At 36.5% G+C, this 22,231-nt stretch overlaps 1 protein-coding gene across 10 annotated transcripts in view; it reads right to left on the reverse strand.

The window, feature by feature from the left end:
• Positions 1 to 3,178: 3,178 nt before the first annotated feature.
• The window catches only part of SGT (UDP-Glycosyltransferase superfamily protein), a 37,056-nt gene continuing 18,003 nt past the window's right edge, over positions 3,179 to 22,231 (reverse strand). For 6 of the 10 annotated variants that reach the window (XM_020673485.2, XM_020673483.2, XM_088872940.1 and 3 more), the window contains 10 exons: positions 20,987 to 21,157; positions 17,250 to 17,313; positions 16,909 to 16,966; positions 16,592 to 16,769; positions 16,309 to 16,445; positions 15,648 to 15,750; positions 15,470 to 15,546; positions 14,832 to 14,879; positions 14,550 to 14,699; positions 3,179 to 3,594 (listed from right to left, as the gene is read on the reverse strand). In XM_020673485.2, the coding sequence (XP_020529144.1) occupies positions 3,400 to 3,594; positions 14,550 to 14,699; positions 14,832 to 14,879; positions 15,470 to 15,546; positions 15,648 to 15,750; positions 16,309 to 16,445; positions 16,592 to 16,769; positions 16,909 to 16,966; positions 17,250 to 17,313; positions 20,987 to 21,157 (1,181 nt within the window). In that variant the 3' untranslated portion in view covers positions 3,179 to 3,399. Of the gene's footprint in view, positions 3,595 to 13,680; positions 14,308 to 14,549; positions 14,700 to 14,831; positions 14,880 to 15,469; positions 15,547 to 15,647; positions 15,751 to 16,308; positions 16,446 to 16,591; positions 16,770 to 16,908; positions 16,967 to 17,249; positions 17,314 to 20,986; positions 21,158 to 22,231 lie in introns of those variants that run through there. The other 4 variants (XR_016060020.1, XR_002282600.2, XM_088872939.1 and 1 more) reach the window with 2 other exon arrangements.

Here is a 22,231-nt window from a genome sequence, read left to right on the forward strand (position 1 = left end):
CAAAGGTAGATGATCTTATTTTATGCGTTTGTAAGTATATGATGATCTATAATTCATAAACCTGGGAGATTAAAAGGTTGATATTAGAAGAAAAAAGTTCATATAAGGGCGAGCCTCTAAATAATCAAATTAAAACGCACTTTCAAGCATTCAGTACTTTGTTAACTTGAAAATTATGAGCAATGATTTCATTATAAGAAAATAATTTTTTTACCAAAAAGTAATGACATTTTAGTAAATGCATCCATCATAAATTATTCCAACATTAACCGTTGATGCATTTTATAAACAAACTATGTATCATGATCATCATTAGAGTCTTATGCCAATTATTTGGGTCTGAGTAAGAGGATGGCCCAATTAATCATCTTGACCTAGAGATGTATAGACATGAAGAAAAAAAGAATTTCAGAACCTAAAAATAATACATCTAGTAACAAGTTATATCGACTGTCTATTTTTAAGATTTTCAAGTAATTATAAATCTAATTGATATGTACTATTTTATTATTTTAAATTCAATAAGGATAAAAATAGATTTTCAAATCCATCGATTTGATGTGTATCACAACATTAAAGAAATTGTATTTTAGACTTTGTGCCCACACAATGACATATCCTCAACCACCTATTTTCAAAATCTAATAGCCAATAATGATTGTGACCTCCTTGTTTTAAAAATAAACCCACACAATGACACATCCTCAACCACTTATTTTCAAATGTAATGGTCAATAATGATTGTGACCTCTTTGTTTTAAAAGTAAAATAATACGATTCTATAAGTTTCCTTTTATTTTTAAACACATCCTCAGCCACCCATTTTCAAATCTAGTGGTCAATAATGATTTTGACATCCTTGTATTAAAAATAAAATAGTATAATTCTATATGTTTCTTTTATTTTTAAAGAAACTCATCACATAACTCTAGAAGACCGAGCGGCATCCCTCGGGCATAACCTTTAACAGAAAGGAATGAGCGACGGGCAAGGTTTACATACTCTTTTCCTTTTCCTTTTTCTTTTTTTCTTGAAAAGAGTTTGTATTAGGTGTCTAGTTTTTTTTTTTAAATTTTCCTCTTTTTCCTTGATGACCTTACTTTATACTATAAAAGTCGCACCTCAAAAACTCACCGAAAGAAATCTAAACCCTCCAGTTGATCCTTTAAGGCGCAAACCTTATACAAAGCCCTCGTTTTCTCTTTACGTAAGTGCTTATTTTTGCCCATTTCCATTTACCACAAAAAAAGAAAAAAAATAATAATAAAAGAAGAATATCTTTATGAAAAAGTATTCCCGTACACTGGTTTAAGATTTCACATGATTAGATAAACTTGATATATTTGATTTTCTATTTCTTAATCAAATATTGATTTGAATTTCAAGGTGTAGGTTTATTTTTATAAATAGGACTAAATATAAAAGTGATTAAGAATTATGTTAAATAAAAAAAATATTATTTTAATTTAATTATAAAATAAAAATAAGGCAAAATCCTAAATTTCAAACCAATATAAAAAAAAAAAAAAACTAAAAATTTAAAATAAAAAATAAAAATAAAAAAAAATCATTTTTTGCCCTTGGATGAGGATGGTTCAATTTGAACCATTAAAAAGGTGTTCAGAGCATATGCGGACGAAATACCAACACCCTTGTTTCTTTTTTTATTCTTTTTTTTTAAAAAAAAAAATGTTATGTATCCTTTTGTTCTTTAGACCTAAAAATGGTTTTTAAAGGAGTACAGTAAATGTTGGGGATCTATTACTTTTATCGTTCGTTCTATACAAAAAGCAAAGCCAATGTGAGAATGAGCAGCTTGCTCTATTGACAGATCCATATTCCCGTATGCTTACTCTTGTTATTAACATTAAAAAAGATAGCCTACAGTACTATTTGTTCTTTCATGGAGATAAGTAGTTTGAGATTTTCATCCTCGAGTTTTGTGAATACCCTCTCTTTCCTGGCTCCACGATATAGCAGAAAAAAGGTGTCGGGTTGTAGCAGAAATGTGCAGACGCCACAAAACTTTCGCTGATGATGAAGCAGCACAAAGGAGCTGTTCTTTTATTCTTTTTCTAACAGTAAAATTTCATTAATAAGGAGGCAAAACCTCTGAAGTACACTTACAAAGACGAAGGAGTAGAGAAAGAATCGCTACTTCCACTAAAGACCAACCAAAAACCCACCAACTATGGCTTAACTCTAAACCTTGAATGCCATACACTAACAAGAAGCTTAGATCCCAATTAACCACTTACAGCAGCAAGGGTTTAAGTTTCCTCTAACTCCTATTCCCTATCCCCGACTACTCACCACCACACATAAACTTCATCCCTTCACAATAAGTCCGAGAAGGCAAGGTAGACGAGGGTGGGAAGAGAAACCAAAAAAGGGGGAAATCAAGACCTAATAAGGCAAAGTGATAAATAAGAGTAATCATTCGTGAAACACCTCCTAAAAAAAGGAAAACCTAAAGAGAGCAAAACCTCCGCAACATGGCCTCAAAAAGGCCCAAGGCGTTAACCTCTAATGACCTGATACAAGGGCATTTCATGCACAAGAGAAAACTTAGAAGCCTAAGAAACCAACAACATCGCAATCCCAAAGGAAAGGATAAGCCCATTTTGGCGTAAGCAATCTTTGAGGAGGTTAAAGTCAAGGTACAAAGGAGGTGATCTAAAAGTGATCTAAAGACGGTAAAACCAGACTCTACATGTGCCATTGAGTGGCGTGTAGAGGACAGCCTCGACTCTCTCTCTGGGCATTTGCCCAGACTCCAGGTCACAAATTTTGCCTCATGTGTGACCTAAAATGTCTAAGCAAACAGACACCTAGAAGATAATAATTTCCAAAATTATTTGTATAGCCAACCCTAAATATTTGAGATCAGGTTTTGATGAATGATAATATCACTATTACTTACCCCCCTCACTATAAACATAACTGTCAGAACAATTGTCACTACCACTTGAAATGGAATCGATTTCACAACGAACATACCAACAAATTGAAAGACTCATTCATGTTGAGATTCTTAAGAATGAATGTGTCACTTGTATTGTTTTTTCAAAAATTAATGGATCTACCAACAAGTTGAAAACGAGCGTACTAAGATATAATCCATTGCATAATAGACAGGTGACACAAAATGAATTAAACGAACTTGGATAAATCGATGGGACAAGAAGAAAACTTATGACGCCATTGATTAAGTAAAAATAAGAGAAATGACAAGCCTTCACACTTCAGAAATGCTGATCACCCGCTTACATCACTTTGATCACAAACGGGCATCATTCAAAAAATCAGTCAATTGCATAAAATATCAGTCTTTCTCCGGCATGGGATCTCTTGGAAGCAAATCAAGAACCCAAAATACAACAGAAAGAGAGAGAGAGATCAGGAACAACCAAAACACTTCCTTACATTACCAAGGCAACGATCGAAAAACCCAGGGGGTGCAGTTGGAGGCTGAGGCTGAGGCTGAGGCTGCGGCATGTTTCTAGGGAGGTGCTTGTGAAAAGCCTTCACTGCACCTGCAACTCCATCCTCTGATGCCATTACCCTTGCCAATTCCTCTGCCCTTTCCTTCACCTACCCAATCATAGGTTAATATTGTTACATAAACACAATCTCTCTCTCTCTCTCTCTCTCTCTCTATATATATATATATATATATATATATATATATATATATGGAAAAGATGGGATTAGCCCACTAGTTCATATGAACATATGAGCCCAACGGCTCAGATTGAATCTGGACCGATCTGACGATCACGGATGTTCAGTAGTACTTGAATTTTATTTTATTTTTATAGATCCAAATCACTTGAAATTTTAAGTGTGTGCTCTTCTCATCAAAGCACATCTAATAAAAATATAAAAAAAATTATTCGAAAAAAATAAAATGACCAAAATACCACCGAAACTTTTCGAAGGTATTTTGGTCAATTTATTTCATGTAAAATAGTTTTTTGATATTCTTCAAGGATTCACCTATTTTTCATGAACACACGCTTAAAAATTTCGAGTAATTTGGATTTGTAGAAAATATCTAAAATTCAAACACTACCGGACACCCGTGATCGTTAGATCAGCCCAGAATCAATCTGGGACGTTGGGCTCATATGTTCATATGAACTAGTGGGCTAATCCCATATTTTACCTATATATATATATGGAAGATGCTAGGGTGAGCCCACAAGCTCACAGAATAGTATAAGCCCAATGGCCCAGATTGAATCTGGGCCGATCTGACGACCGAGAGTGTTTGAATTTTAGTTTTTTTTTTCTATAAATCCAAATCACTTGAAATTTTAGGTGATTGTTATTCTCATCAAGTCGCACCTAATAAAAATATAAAAAAAATAATCCGTAAAATTAAAAATGACCAAAATACCCCCGAAAATTTACGGGGTATTTTGGTCATTTTGTTTCATGTAAAATATTTTTTTAATATTTTTCGAATATTCACCTATTTTTTATCAACATACGTCTTAAATTTCAAGTGATTTCGATTTGTAGAAAAAAAATTAAAATTCAAACACTATCGGACATCAGTGATCGTTAGATCAACCCAGATTCAATCTGGACCATTAGACTCATTTTTTTATGTGAGCCCATGACGCACCGAAGCTTTTTCCTATATATATATATATATATATATATATATATATATATATATATATATATATATATATATATATATATATATATATATATATATATATATATATATATATATTGGTTTAAAAAACAGATCGGTGACCCAGATCGGCCATCCCAGAAACTGATTCGGATCGATGAATCGACAATCCGGATCAGGAATCGATCCGAATCGCTCGGATTAAACCTTGAAAAAATTCAAAAAAATTATTAAAATTCATTATAAATGTTGTTTTTTAGGAATCCAATAAGAAATGGGGGTACTACATTATTAACTTTCATTGTTTTCATCAATTTATGAATATTGAGACGTTCTTTCCCTGTATGAACTTATGTTGACCATTAAATTTACATCACACAAAAAAAATCATAGAAATATCGTGGATTAAGTATATAATCATATATAGACTACAATAAAAAATTGACTAAATCAATGAAAAATTGGCCACTAAAATCTCGAATTGGCGGAAACCCTAATCCGCTAAAAAAATCCATATTATTACAACCTAACTAACTATAATATTATATACCAACAATATATTATAATTATTTTATTATATAAATAATAACAAATCCAAAATATTTTATAATATCATCTAATTTACAATGTATTATTGACAACTGTAAGAAAAATAATACACTACACGATTTATAATACAAAAATTAATAAATAAAATAAAAGATTTGGTAATCAAGGTAAAAATTAGTAGAATGCGTACCAATTTTCTTTAATTTTTTAGGTTTCTAGAATAAATTAGTGAACGAGATTGTTAGTAGAAAGAGAGGGATTTCAAATGGCCTCATTGTATGAATCCTATCTTTAAAAAAATATTACTAAATTTATGTCAAAGACCATCATTCTATAAAAATAAAAAATATAATTAGATCATTTATTCCTAAGTTGTTTGAAGCAATAACTTTTATTTTTTTAACAAGAAATACTTATCGTGTTATCTTTTTTTTTTTTTATAGAAAAATATGATACTTGTTGATCATCTTTGTTTTTTTTTTTTACAAAAGAAGAAGATGTTATACTACATTTTTTTTTGCTTGTTGTATTACTTTTTATTTTTTTTTACAAGAAAAATAAAAAAATGATGCTGCCAAAGTACATTTTATTTTTTTATGCCTTTTGTTTTATTTTTTTGCAAGAAATACTTGTTATATTACCTTGTATTTTTTTTACAAGAAAAATAAAAAAAAGTTGTATTATGTTTTTTATCTTTTTTTTACAAGAAAAATAAAAAAATGTTGTATTATGTTTTTTATCTTTATCTTGAAAAGCCTTTTATTTTATATTTTTTTACAACAGTATTTTCTACCTTTGTTTATTTTTTTGACAACAAATTGTATTTTTTTATAAGAAAAATAAAAAAATGTTGTATTATCTTTTTTATCTTTATCTTGAAAAGCCTTTTATTTTATTCTTTTTCTATTTTTTTACAACAGTATTTTTTGCCTTTGTTTATTTTTTTGACAACAAAATTTTTTTTATATTTTTCTGCTGTGCGGTTTATTTTTTTGACAACAAAAATTTTTTTGTATTTTTCTGTTGTGCGCTAAGGGGTTTGAACTCAAAAAAAATTTTGTCGTGCGCTAAGGGGTTGGAACTCAAGTCTGTTAGCTCCTATAATAATATATATTCAATCATCTTGCTTTAATGATTTTTTGTGGGAATTATCCCACATTGAAGGATGAGTGTTGCTTGGTTCTCTATAAAGTCATGTGTAATAGACACTCCATTGCGCATTGCGCGCGTAGGAAAGTGAGGGGCCAGACGTGAGGTAAGTTGCCACGTGTTGCTCCCGTGAAACGCCCACGTGTCACTCCTTTGAGGCGACCACTCGTCCGGTTCTCTCTGGACACGGGCGATTCTCGGTTTTTTCGTGGAACCGGCTCGGTAGCAGATGATTCTCGAGTCGAACCGGACGAATAGGACTTGTCGAGTTTTCAAACACTATATATATATATATATACATATATATATATATATATATATATATTTTTTTTTTTTTTTTTTTTTTTTTTTTTTCAATCCCAGAAATAGTACATCTTGCAATACATTATCTAGACCATCCATTTTCAAGATTTTCATGTTTATAGATCTACTTGATTTTAACCATTTTTGGAGTTTAAAATTTTATAAGTAGATATGGAAATAGATTTTGAGATAATCCTAAGAAATTTGGAATGTTTAAGGTTGCAACCTTATAGAAACCACACCCATATATATATATATACTAGAACCACTCAATTTGAAATTTGACAAACAAGAGTGAATGCAATTCTTGTACCAAAAGTAAATCGTCTCTTTGTATATTTCCCATATATAATACCACACTGATATTGCTCATGGGCCTAAAGGCCATCAACCATCTGATTTTAATCAGACATTTGGGAGTATATTTTGGTCTTTGAATTTTTAGTTTTATTTTTTTTCAAACCTGTTTTGAGCTGAAATTTGGAGGATGGGTGGGCCTCACCCATCGCACACCAGATTAAACTAAAAATAAACCACCATGGTTTCTCTAATCCAAGAGCCTAAAACATCCAGGTTCTTCGTCTCGAGAGGTAGATTTATCCAAGGACACCAAGGCTGATATTTCTGAAGGATCAACCATGGCCAAAGCATGTAAAAGCCATGAACCCACCTGGCCACCATGACAACCAATATCACCTTAAAGCTGCCAGAATGAACAGAATCAACATTCCGCGAAGGAGTATATACCACCAAACATTGTGGAAGACTACCCAAAGTCACGTCGAGAACCATACATATCAATTGAATACAAAAACCAGCTCACACCATTCCATCGGTACTCTCAACTTCACCAAACCAGCTACATGGCTGAATAAAAGCTTGGGCCAAACCAGTAAGGTCCTGCATATACCAATAACTTCTAACGACACTTTCCTGAACCTCATTATGTCCCACAAACAACACTAGAGCCCAAATCCCTTTCGAAACAAACAAACCTCACAAGCATACACTGCCACGCTGCATACAACTCAACCTATTACCAACTAACCCCTAAGTCCAGATCTACACACCCAGCTCACCAACCCAAAAAAGAAAACACAGCTTAGCCTCTCACAAAAGTAATCTCTTTCACATGGCTTAACTTCCATTATCACTAAGATTCCCTCGTCCTAGACAGAATAGGAGCTCCCAGATCTTGCGTTGGTTGGAAGTTTTAGACCCCCATGACATGATCTTTGAGAGATGAAAGTATGAGTCACAAAGACATGGAACACCATCCTGCCAGCCTCTTGTAAGTTTATTCAGGATGATGAAATTTTATTTCCCTAGCATCCCAAGAAAAAGCATGACAAACCCTCCATTCAGGAATTCATTCTTTCAACAGCCCTGCTGCATGTAAAACCTTGGTCCCTTGAGGTAGTTACAAACAAAAGGCCCCCATGACATCCCACTACATTAATGAAACTACTAAATCATCAAAGACAGGAAATGCTTGTGGAAATTTCCAATGGGAGGTACTTCACAAAACAAAAACTAGAATCCATCCACCGCCTTCGACACTCCTGAGCAGTGAACGAACCCAACTGGCCACCAAAGCGGGCAAGGAACTATGCGGGGTCCTATTCGGATGTCTACTAGGGCCGATGGAGCTCTTGGCCGAGGGTGGATAATGGCCCTCTGCCAAGTGCAAAAGTAGTCATTTTCTCCCATAAAAGGAGCTGAAAGGGTCAAGTCCAGCATGGGTAATTCTATTCGATACTTGAGTTTAATTTGTTGCATCCTAGACTTACGGTTTATGCATTCAAGATAGGTTTTAGAGGTTCTGTGCAATTGTCAGGTTTCGATGACAATTGAATCAGTAGGTGACAATGTCTTCTTCTAGTTCAAGTTGATCCAGGTTGGAAAAATGGATTTCGTCCCATTCCTAATAACAAGAATAAGGGGCGCATTAAGTATTCTCAAAATGAGGATGCTGACATTAATCGATTGAAGAAATATGCGGCCAGCATTAAAGGGGATATAGCCCTATGCACTCTAAGTGCTCGGGGATGTTAGGAGAGAGATGTTGGATCATTTACAGAGGGGCCAAAAGAAGAAAAAAGGCAAGGAAAGAACATGAAGTTATCGCAAGATTTATATATACCATTGGAGGTGAAGAAGATGATGTATATATGATAAGCAAGGGGGCTGTAGTTCTAGGCAAAGGCTGTTTGGGAATAAGAGGCCTCGAAAGAAAAGGGCCTATGGATTCTTATTCCCCCTGCCCCCCCTTCAATCCTAAGGTTACAGTTCAAGAAAAGATGCAAACCACCATTGAGACCCGCTAACTTGAGAAAAGATGCATACTACCATTGAGACCCGTTATAAGCAGGATGACAGGGATAGGGTGTCTTAGATGATATTACCAAATGAGTCTGTTATTCAATACCACTAACTTGAAGAGCTTCCATGTTATGTTGGAAGCAGTTGAGCAGTTTAGGCCTGGGTATAAAGTCTCTACAGCTTATGAGCTCAAGGGGCCCTTACTGAGAGAGGTGGGGCTCACAAATGAGTATCTTAAGACCCATTTCGATACAAGGGGCAAGAGTGAGGTCACCATAATGACAGATACATACTGATAAGACGACTAGAAAATTATGGACTTAAGTGGTGAATTATCTTATAGGGACAATATCTTTGAGGTCCATTGACATACATAAGAATCATGCTGTGAACTTCATTTTTGGTATAATAGATCAGTGTGTTGAGAAGGTGAGGGAGGCATAAGGGGCCCAAGTATTTACTAACATGGCTAAGGCCAATATGGCGGCTGCTAGAATGTTGCTGTGAAGAGGCCATACGTTGACCTGAGACTTCAAGAGATGAGTGTGGAGGGAATACTGAAAAAAGAAAGAAAAGTGACGGTTTTCAAATACAGCGGCACCAATGTCTTAGCCATGTACACACAAAATAGAGAGTTGGTAAGGTCAAGGGTAGAAAGGTTTCCTACTCCACATTTGTCTCTAAAATCTATTTTGGACCAAAAATAGATTGGAACCAAAGCAAATGGTCCAAGGATACAAATGAGAAAAAGATGTGTGACATTATACTAAAATCCCGATTTTTGGGGGGTTCGCTACTGCCGCTATCTTTTTAAGCCACTTGTTGAAAGTATTGCACCTTTTAGATAATGAGAAGGAACCAGCAATAGGACATATGTACGAGGCAGTGGATGTTGTAAAAAGAAGAGATGAAGAGGAAGTTGAGGAAAGAATAAAGTTGATATACCGCTATTTTGAATATTGTAAAAGATAAATGGAATCCACAGCTGGAGAGGTCCCTTTACCTGGACGGGTATTATCTTAACCCTGTTTGTTACTATACTGACAAGGATTAAGTTTACAGGTTGTTTCGTAAAAGCAAGTACCAGTACAATGGGAATATCAGTTCTGATGTGGATGTCCAAGAGCAAGCGTCATGAGACCTCGAGAAGTATCGATACTCAATGGGGATCCTTGGGACAGAGAGCAATAAGGCAAAGGATGAAAATGTATCTATATAAGATATAAGTTTGAAATTTAATTATTGATGTATATTTGTTATTAAATAACTAGTACTCTTTTAACTTCTAAGTTCTAACTTGATGTGGGCCAATCATTGAAAAAGTGCCAATTACTTGTAGATCTTAATGGATTTTGAACTTGACTCGTACCTCGTCGAGTTACAAGCCCAACTTCAACAATTGGAGATGGTAGTTTCTTAACTGACTCATTTGTCAATTTACTATTTGCCCTTGTCTCCTACTACCCCTAACTTGCATCATATATTTTCCAGTCGTAAATAAATAATATTGCTTTCATGCATTATCCAACACATACATATAAGAATAGAAATAAGCATGAGCAGACCTTGTTCCTGTTCAGTATAATCATAAACGAAGGGGACGTCATCGAATGTAATGAAATTGACCCCATTATTTGGAAGATACAGACAAAATGAGTGAGTATGATACTGGGGATGAACAAATATTCACAGGAGAGAACTTGAAATGGAGCCAAGTTCATGAGGTGGAAGAAACTGCATCGAGCTCTGTGCAGACTACTGGATCATAGTCAAAAGGAAGGGGAAGGAAAAGAGGCTGAAGAGAGTGAGAGAGGAGGCGGAGAAGGTAGACTTAGACGAGACAAGGGAAGAAGAAGAATATGAATGGGATGACTCTGATGTGGTGGTGGCAACAGGTCGGGTATGGGTCGGATTTAGTTGAACCTGGACCCGAATATTATATATTTACCCGTACCCGTACCCGGACCCGGACCAGTACCTGTACCCGATGGGTTTAAATTAAACATACCCGTACCCGTACCCGTACCCGACGGGTAATTTTGGACCCAAGACCCGGACCCGTACCCGACACTAGCCAGTAAAACAATTTAAAAATAGGTTGTGCCATTGCCTCAAGCACCCATTGCCTTTGCTTTTATAGATCTCAACTTACTCATTTCCTTGTATTCGCATCGAGGTGGGACTACGTTATAGACAGCCTCTCGCTTTTTATACTTGTTGGATGGAAAAGGTCCACTTTTGGTCTTTTGCATAGGCAATGCCCTATGCCCGTACACGTGGATCCAATAGCTAGAGCTCTCTTTTTTTGTCAAGCCTGCCTACCCCTTCCCCAAAGATTCCATTTTTTGAAAACCACCCCACGATTTTTTTTTTTTTGGGTCATACATGAGTGGGGTTAAAGAGAGAAAGAAAATCGTGGTTGCTTTGTGGCTTGAAAAGAACTTTTAGTCCCACATCCAAGGATTTAGAAAGATATTGTGATGGGGTTTGTTATAGAATGAGGGGTAAGTTTCTAAAGAAGAGAGAAACTTTGGGTCCCGGGTCGGGTATGGGGCGGGTCCACTAGTACCCAGACCCATACCCGAAAATGTTCAGGTCCATTAAGAAGGACCCGGAACCTACCTGCGGGTACAATTTTTGGACCCATACCCAGGCCCGTGTTGGGTATAACCGGCGGGTCCCAGGTCAGGTCTGGGTTCATTGCCAGCCCTACTCTGATGATGATGGTTAGCATCATCATCAGATTTAGGTTAATTTAATGGTGGTCATAGTGATGGACTTGTAGCTAATGATGATGAAACTCAAAACTCAAAATTTGAGTTCATTAAACTACATTTCTTATTCAAAGTTTTGTTCTTTTAAAGCTAACGAGGTTCAACCAAATGCACCCCCTGGTCAACTATGCATGGTGATCATCAGCCCATGTCAACCACCTATATCCTCCTCCACAAAGTACTCACTGCCTCAAATGGTAAACCCTAACACTCTTAAAAAACCACTAATATCCGAAAAATCGTCCACCCGGCCGCCTAATCGGAGTGGTCAAAACGCCTAGGCAAAATCTAGGTGGGGCACCTAGGCAGCTTGCATCTTAGCACCCTCCGAGGCGGCGTATTGCCCGCCTTAGTGGTATAGTCAAGGCAGCTGCCTAGGCACCGCCTCGAGGCAACTTGCCGAGGGCAGAAAATGCCCTCGGCCAAGGTCAATTTTGTACAATGTGTCATGTTTTGATATTCTTTTTTTTTTTTTTTTTTTGAGAGAATTGATATTCTATTATTTTTGTTTTACTTTTTTGATAAATTAATAATTACATTATATACTTATATCTTAATTCTTATGTGAAGTTATATATGATTTTTTTTTTTAGATTGATATCATATACGTATTGTCTCATATTATGTGATTTTTGTTTCATATTATTTTATTTTATTTTCTTTCATATTATTTTATATGATTATAACATTATATGATTTTTTCTTTTTTTTTTCTTTTTTAAGAGTTTTTTCTTTATAGTTAATCCTTTAATCTTGTGTATCTTACAGGTTTGTTGATCAAGTGATTTTGATTCACATTGATACTCCAATCAATTATTGTGTCTCTGTGACAATGACTTCTAGTGGATCATGTAGGTCAAATGATCAAGGTTGGAAGTATGGATCTTGTCCAAATCCCCTTGATAAGAATAGGGTGATGAGATCAAGAGAGGAGGATGAAGAGGAAGAAGCAGATTCAGAAGAGACGAAGAAGCAGATTCAGAAGAGACGAGGGATGACACGCAATACGTTGAGGAGGGCGATGTCTCTAATAATGAAGGTGTGGCATCATCATCATCATCAGATGCTCCTTTGGATCCACTTGAACACCCCGTGTGGTGATGCCATAGAGTTGTTTGGTTGACATTAGATAATTGGGGTGGTGACATGTCACATGTATTTGGTTTTTTGGTTTTTGGCTTTTCGTCTTGTTGCCTAAGCATTGTCTTGTTGCCTAAGCATTTTGATGTCTTACAATCTCTTTGAGTCTTTGTATATGTAAATCTGTTCTACAACTATAATATTATGTTGCTCTTTTTCACGAGGGGTTTGGGGCTCCAAAATTGTCCTAAAAACTCCCTAAGGCCTAAAACTCTGCCCTGAAAACTCCCTTTGTTCATTTTGTTTGGGGAAGGGTGGGGGGTTTCCCTAGGCGGCCAAGCCCCCAAAATGCCTAGGCGCCCGCCCGCGCTTTTTTGAAGATTGAAAACCACCTTTCTTGCCATATCCTAAACCACCCCCAAAAACTCCAACACCCACTCTTCGACGGCCATTGTACTGCATTGCCCTTCTTTCACCCATTACTGTCTGGATGATAGCCCCACTAAGGCAACAAGTACCATAGGCATATCCCAACCACTCCAAACCTTAACAAACCCAAACCCATCAAGACTATGCACAAAAAACCCAACTTAAAGCCCCGAGCCCCTAACCCAAGTCCATCCTTGTGGGTCCCAAAGGTGTCATCAAGCCCTACTTCCCACACCCACCTGACCAAACTCCCTCGATAGCGCTATTGGTCATCCCCTAGTAACCCAGGCCCCTCAAACCCGGATATAGCACCCCCAAAAAAAAATTAAAAAAAAAAATAGAACACCCCCAAAAAAAATTATTTATCTTGCTCCTGGGAAGTCCCCAATGACCAAAAAAATCCAGACAAGAAGCCCAAAAAAAAGATTTTTCAGACTCAGAATCAACATATTTAATATCAAATTCTACCTATTTGTTGTCCTGAAGAAATTGAAAGAATCTCAAGGGTGGACAGCAACATTGAACAAATATTGCAAGTTATGGGGCTCTCATGTGAAGGTCCCACCAGGGAGATCAATAATGCATTCCAAGCAAATGCCATTAAAGATCATGCAATTCAAGATAAAATTACCAAAAAAAGGAAAAACTGCACAGAACTCAAGAACCTGGCTTGCAACATCACCTATAAGAAACAACCATGATCAAAACACTGACCATTTCCCCTCCTCAACAGCTTGAAGCCTTAGATGACCCTGCACTTCAACCTTTGAAAACCCCATATCAGATGAGGACAGTAGCATGGAATAAAAGGAGAATGGGTCGATCATGAAAATGATCTCATAAACAAAACAGGAACCTCCAAACCTAGCAAACTTCCAAGAAATTTGGAGAAGAACGGCTGCTTGGACCGCTGCTCCAGCAGAAGGCTTCTCTGGGGATATACGGACCATTTGGGACCCAACACATCTCACACAATCAGAATCCAGGGAAACGAATTCTTCGTCAAGATCATATGCACCCTTCACGGCAGTATATGGCCCAAACAGGCCAAATCTAAGAGAGGAATTTGGGAAGAATGCAACTAAATTAAACAGTGCTTCAGACATGTTTCCAACAACCATGATCAACCCAAACCATCTCCACAACACAAATTTTGAAACTCAGCAGATATCACTTAATTTTGTACTTGAATTTTGTATTGCCCCAAATCAAGGGCCTACACTCGATTCCTTAATGATGAAAGAATCTATGAAAATGCTACTAATCAGAAAAAAAAAAGAAAAAAGTGTAGTTACCTTGGGATCAAGCATGAAGCGTATAGCATCAACCAACTTCGGACAAGAAAATTGATCGACAGGGATTGGAGGGGGGCCTACACCTCTAGCATGGACACGTTCACCCCAAAAAGGTTGGTCCCCAAAGAAGGGTACAACTGTTGTTGGGCACTAGAAATTTCCAAAAGCACCAGAGTTATTTATGGCTTAGAGCACGATATGCGACCAGAATTTGCACCAAGAGAGTGAAATGGGAGGAGGGATCCCCAGTTGGGGGAGAGAGAGAGAGAGAGAGAGACTTACTGCAGCTTTGAGGCCAGCAGCTGTTGTTCCTGCACCACCATGATGCACCTAAGAAGCATAAACAACGGGAAAAACCATTTTATTTGAAATTTTGTTGATAAATTGCCTCATAAATGAACTGAGACACATCAAAAGATTTATGGAGAACAAACATAAAACAAGGAAAAATGAAAGAATAAAAGTATGCACTAAAGTCCTGTCTACCCAGCACCCAGATGCATCTGTATGGAACCCACATACACAGCACCTGTAAGAGCTTCCAAAGAAACTATTGCTTGTAATTTTAGAGCTTTCCTTTTGTGCTGTGCATCTTGCTTGAAAAAAGCGCATCTTGGTTATTTAACCTTCATCTTGTTATTCTTGATACAATTAGGGTAGGGCCTCTACCATTCAATATGTCGTACTGAACTCTGATACCATTGCATGGTTAAATAATAATGTGAATTCAGCAAAAAGTATGGCAGAAACATAATTTGGAGGCATAAACATGAAGGTTTCTCTTTCAAGTGATGCATAGCAAGAGCTTTTTGCCTTGAGAATGTGCTAATTTAATTACATATCCTTCAATTGTAAACCTAAGTTACCAGCATCCAAATTTTCGCAACCATGCTTCTGAAAGAGGAAGGTCGCATTCTTACCACAGCAGCACAATGCAAGAATAGCCAGTCGTGAGGACAATTATCCAGCAAATATACAAATTCCTTTTTTTCTGCCGCTGTCAAAGAGATTCAATTATATAGTTGATTTCCAGCAGAATAACAACATAAACAAAATTCCCAAAAATTGATAGTGCTGAAAGAATAAGAAAAAACTCACAATTCCCTAGCCCACCCCATCCCTTATTGATGATGCCTCTTTGCTCAGTAATTTCTAGTGCCTCCACAATTATTTGTGTCATCTTTTCTGGCTCTTGAACAGGCTTTTCAGTGTCACACATCAAAAATAATCACAAGAATTAGAAAGAAAGTCAAAGGCCCAGGAATATCAAGTTGAAAATACTGTGGCGAATCGTGGATTTTGGAAAGAAGTGGGGTTTTTTCTTTGAGATTTGGAGCATTTAAAAACTACAATTTTTGTTTTCTTTTCTTTTTTTTCCCCTTTTTTGTGTGTGCGAGTGTGTGTGTGTTGGTGGAGGTGGCATCTTCATGGTGGTGGCATCTTCAACTGGCAGGCACTCCAATCAGCTTCATATTTAGAAGACACTTGGATGATTTAAAAGATGCATAATGACCAATTCCTATATCTTCAGGGAAATACACCAAAAGGATAGGACATAATGACCAATTCCTATATCTTCAGGAAAATACACCAAAAGGATAAGACAAGGAAAGACAAAAGTAGCAGCAATCGCGCATGTGAATATGAAAGTTTAAACCTTCAAATAGTTTCCAGAGGATGCATATCCAATGATTTACACCGCATTCCTCTGGAAACTATTTGAAGTTCTAACCGCAAAATTTAGGAAAAAAGAACTCACAAGGCTGCCAAACCCAATATATATGGGTTTCTTATCTCCAGGGTCCCCAATAAATTTCTCAAGTGACTCTGGAGGTTTATAATTTGTAGCTAGATCGAGGAAGCAAAATCCAACGCAATCAACCTTGGGTCCCCAGTCTGCAAGTGATTCCACTAAATTTGTCAGCACAAATACAAGGTATTTCATAGAAGCAGAACAAATGTTAACTACTAAAAAATAAGTCCATTAAAAACTGAAAATTAGATCATATCAAATGTGCATGATGAGGAATCTAAATACTGACCTTTTGGTTTGGGGACAAGGTGAGGACTCCAGATATACCCAGTAGGTATATCTGAAGTACATCCTTGGGCACCACTAAGATATGTGACTGGCCGTAACTTAAGCTTCTTCTTCCGGAAATCATTTATCATATCACGGATACCCAACCAAATTAATGAGTCAACAATTTGATATGAGAGCTGCAAAAGAAACCCATTATGAAGGACATGAAGAAAATGATTCAGAATCTGAAGTGACAAAACAGAACTAGTAAGTTTTAAGCAATCAGAAGCAGAAAATCTGAGAAATAGGAAGTTTTTAAGCATTAAATTAGCTCACTCTATATCCAGCAGGTTGCTTGACACGTGAAAGAGGATGAGGAAATTCACTTGTAGGCCTATAGTTACAGAAAAGGCACCAAATCAAATATCGATTTTTTATTTTGATTAGCACATACATCAGATCCAAAGTTCCAAAACATGCAGATCATGTCCTCATTTTGAATATTTAAAAATTAAGAATAATCTCACCATCTAAAAGATACTAATTAAAGTTCTCAGTACCAACATAATAAGAACTCAACAAAATCTGTCAAAAAAAAAGAAAAAAAAAACATGAAAACAGCTGTAAGCACTAGTTTGGGGAGCGTAAAAAATCAGTAAGCTAGTAATTCAACTTACGTCCATGGCATAGTGAAAAAAATGTGTAGTGGTACTTTCAGAGCCTCAGCAACATGGGTATGACCTGAACAAAAAATTAGAAATGTTAGAACTTGGAAACAGGTTCTAGGCAGAGTTATTAGGGCGGCAGGTGCCACAACATGACATTTAAGGTTCCATTCCCACTAGGTCCCACGTTAACATTCAAAAAGAAAAAAAAAGGTCAGCAGTTGAATCAAGAAACTTCCACATATGTTCTGGTGCCAATATAGGATCATAAATGCACGACAAGGACCAAGGGTGGGTGGACCCTGGACAGGGCCGAATCAAGTCAGGTCTGGATCAAAACATAAACAAATAAAAATTATATATATGAAGCATAATATATATACATATAACACCAAGTTGTGCCGGCTGGTTAATTAGGGGCTAGACCTGGACAGGGCTGTCGGGTTTATTATACATATATATCAGTCGGGTCAGCCTGGTTAAGTAGGGTCTAGACCTGGACATGGCTGTAGGATCCAATACTTCTGGACCAGTACCTGAACTGCCAGGTCCAGAAATTCAACCTGAACACGGACAGGTTGAACAACCACCTGACCTGACTACCAGCCCTATGCATATAACACTAAACATATGAACTCACAAAGGAAAAGAATCAAAACCCACATATTGCTTATCAATAGACATGGAAAAGACACCCATTCAATAAATTGAAAATCATGTTATATTCACAGGGTGTCATTAATTCCAAGGAACATATATGGAACTAATAATTCGCTTCAATATATATAATCTGTCTATCCATACATTAACTAAGTTTTGGCAAATTACATCCAATATTAGATTATAAAGATGCAAGAAATTAAGTTAATCTGAAATTTGCAGAAGCTTCAACACAAATGAATGCATAACAGAAAACTCAAAAGGAACAGAGGGAAAAATAATGTCATTTAGGCTTACAGAAGCCATTACCATTTTGAACTTCATCCAGATGAAAGAGAAAGAAGAGCATATCATCTACAAAATTCTTCAAGAAGATAAAAGGCCAAACTGGGGTACATTTCAATGTTATATAGCAATCCAGAATACCAAACTTGTATAATCTATAAGAATATCTAAATTGGACTTGCCCAAGTTTCTCGGAACCAGCACACTGCCAGTTCTGGATAATACAAGTCTTAACCTTGTATACCTTGAGTTTAGCTCGAGTTTACCCAAGTCTTCAAAAAATACAGCCGGTGTTCTTTTAAAAAATGTGTTTGTTTTTCAAGAAGACACAAGTCACCTGACCCGGGCACTGCCCAGCTCCAAAGCCAGTTCTGTGTTTTTAGACTTAAAAGAACCAGTGATCTGACTCAGAATTGACTGAGTCCGATCTGAATGTGGGGGGTAACGATCCATTTTCAAACCCAAATCAGGAGATCTACCAGAAGTCCACCCTTTTTTCTGTAGCAAACTAGGCGATTAATTTACTAGAACTGGGAATTGTCCAATTTTTCAAAAACTTAGGTGATTTTTCCACTGGATTTTGGCTGTTTCTCCCACTTTTCCGCCTATTTTCACCATTTGATCCATTTCTCACTGGATTTAGTCCTTTCTCCCAGAAAAATCCAGATTACAATCTTCTTCATTGACCTACAAGATCATTTTGATACATCTCTCTCTCTCTCTCTCTCTCTCTCTCTCTCTCTCTCTCTCTCTCTCTCTCTCTCTCTCAATCAGAGAAATTCATGCTCATGTCCCCCTCAATATCTGTTACTATAGGAATCCCACACATTTTACATATTATACCTCTCACTCTCTACAAGTTACACTTAGAGAAATTTATGCTCATGTTTTTCTTTTATCTTTTTTTTTTAATTTTACATTCATACATTTTTGCCATTTTTATTCCCAAAATGACCCCACTTCAGATGTTGATATGACTTCATACCCAACTCCCGAATATTTTTTAACAAAACTTCGAACATTTTTGTTCCAAAGTCAACTCTTTTTTCACTGGGTTTGAAACTTCATGGTCGGAAGTCAAGAGTTTTCTTTCCCGACTTCAGACTTTCACAATCCAAAGTCAAGTTCTGCCAAAATGATAGGATCTTCAAGGTCCGAAGTCATTCCAATAAGTTGACTTCAGACCTTGAAAGTCTGAAGTCAACATTAGCCTTGGATCTTGAACATCCAAAGTCATCACTTTGAGTCTTACTTTCAAAACTTCAAGATCCACGGCAATGTCTTCTCACTTCGGAACTTAAAGGTCCAAAGTAGGCCATTTTGGTAAAACGTGAAAAAAAGGTATGAACATACAGAACAAAGAATTAGGGAGAATTTTATAATAATGTCATTTTGAGGGGACATGAGAGTAAACTCGTCTTAACATTACAATGAGTAGATTTCCCAAAGCTCACTACGACCCAGGATGATTTACAGGCTTGAAGAGAAAATCAAATCTCCTTGCATGACTCTAATGGCTTGGAGAAGGAACCTCTAGAAGAAGACAAAACCATTGATCACAGTTCATAAAGATAAAGAAGAAGTATGAAGAGTAACCAAAACACACACATGATAGAGTAACCAAAACACATAGAATGTAATTTTGCTAATATTTATCTTTTAAAAACTCATTTAAAAAGATCATTCCTGAGATCAAGAAACAATTTAAAGAACAAAAGCAATTGTTTTCAAACAAATTAATCAGGTTCTCAGTAAAGATCAGCAATGGTTTTTTCCCAATTTGAAAAAAACATGTACAAAGACATCTGATTTTTTTCAAACAATTTGAAATCATTTGGAAAAAAAATTAACTTCAAGCAAACTGGTTTCACATAATGCTTTAGGTTACCGATGATCACATGTAGGTGTCAAATGATTCAACTCAGCAGAGGCTAGTCTTGAGCCCCATTTGTGAAAAAAAGAAGGGAAAGAGAACTTGGCAAGTCCCCACAGGACTCAGTGCATCCTTGCATGTTTTGAGGTTTTTCAATTCAAGGAAAATGATACCAATCATTCTGGTCCAGCTAGTTTCACCATCAGAGCCATATGAAGTGCCTTAACTATTTCATTACCAACCCCGAACCACAGAGATGTAAAGCAATCAGGAGATCAACTGTCCCAAATCATTGCAACTTTTATGAATATTTGGGGAATCCTACTATGTTCTGCTTTCACTGTTCCTCCACAATTTCTAACTTGAAAGTTGTAAGAAGTAATGCAACCACAAGCCCAGCACCTCATTGAAAAGTGAAATTTGCACAATTCTTGGAAATTTGCATCAGTTTAGTATCAGTGTAGCACTAGAAAAACACACAATGTAATCCAAAAAAGACTCTGACATTGAGAGAGAGAGAGAGAGAGAGAGAGAGAGAGAGAGTCTGCTAACTGCCCATCTGCTGGCGAACAAAATGTAGAACTCCAGAAGAGAAACTCAACATATTGCGAAGTAACTATATGACACACATCTCATGTAAAAAAATATCATTCAATGACTGAGGTCAAATATCAAAAATAAGCACAACCTCTATATTTGCCAATATTATCACCATCAGGCTGGCAGTTTATAACTGGATATTGGAGGTCGAGACTTTTAGTCAAAATGGTTTGCTCTGATAACTGAATCTAGTAGGTAGTTATAAGTTATGAGACCCTTGAAAACAGGGAAAGTCCATGAAAATTGAAGAAAATTAGAGTCTTCAAATTTGAGACATTGAAAGAAAATAGAGAAGGCAGTTATTGTCTAATCATTAAAAAAAAAAACTAACCATAGGCTGGAGGATTGGAAATTATTGCGTCTGCCTTAAAAGGAACACCAGAACTCCCATACGGCTCTCTGCATGCTGGTAACAAAGAATTTATGATTTCCTTTATTTGTTTTCTTTGGATAGGTATCTCAGAAGCTCCAGAAGGCAAGAACCCCTTATTCTTGACCATGTCTGCACATGTAAAAAAGAACGTGTCATGTCAGCTAGATCTAAACACGCGCCCACGAGCGAGTGCACACACACACACACCCAAATATTGGAGAGAGGGGAAGGAAAAAAAAATCACTCACCTGCCTTTCACAATTGTAATTGTGGGAAAATTGTGATGAAAGTAGCAGGACAATCACTTTTTTTTATCTTTTTTTTATCTTTTTTTTTCTTTTTTTAAATTATTATTTCATTGAGAATGGGTCAAAAACAGGGACATCTACATCATAGGGAAGAGGGGCCATGAGAGAGGTAAAGTGATGCTACTATAACAAGTAATCAATTTTGCAGCATACTTAATTGGATTATCCATTTCTCACTCATAGTGAACAAGAGAATATTCTCTTTTTTCAATAAGTTGGCAGACGGGGTAATTAATGACACTATAACCCGCCCCTGGTAATGAAAAAAAAAAACACACCCCCCAGATGCACCCAGTTCGAATCCCAAAGAAATTAGCTGAGTCAGGTCCTAGACCAATGACTACTTAAACATGTAAAATGTGTAATGCTGATACAGTAAACAATTTTTCCCTCTTTCCATGAGATGCAGATCTTCAGTTGAAGTATTGCATTTAAAGTATCTGTAACCTTAAGAGATAAAGAGAATATAGGACCAGATAAAAATATCTCTTTAGGAGGTTGTGAGGGAGAGGTGTGGTAAGATTGGGGAAAGAGGAACAGAGATCACATGATCTAGATAGAATAGAGGAAGACAGATTTTATATTTAGTAAATTAGAGAGATTGCATTTAAAATATTTGTAACCTTCAGAGATGAAGAGAATATAGGACCAGATAAAATACCTCTTTAGGAGGTTGTGAGAGAGATGTGTGGTACGATTGGGGAAAGAAGGAGAGAGATTACATGATCTAGATAGAATAGAGGAATAGAGATTCGATATTTAGTCAATTTTAGTTTTCAGAGAGAGAGAGAACAAGGGAAGACCAAGGTTGAGAGAGAGAGAGAGAGAGAGAGTTGAATTGGATTATGATTCTTAGAGATTTGGTCTGAGATTTTCTAGAGATTATTAGAATATT

Source organism: Amborella trichopoda, chromosome 7 (genome assembly GCF_054954075.1).
Source record: "Amborella trichopoda isolate Santa Cruz 75 chromosome 7, AtrichopodaSantaCruz75HAP2 v2.0, whole genome shotgun sequence".
Classification (NCBI taxonomy): Eukaryota; Viridiplantae; Streptophyta; class Magnoliopsida; order Amborellales; family Amborellaceae; genus Amborella; species Amborella trichopoda.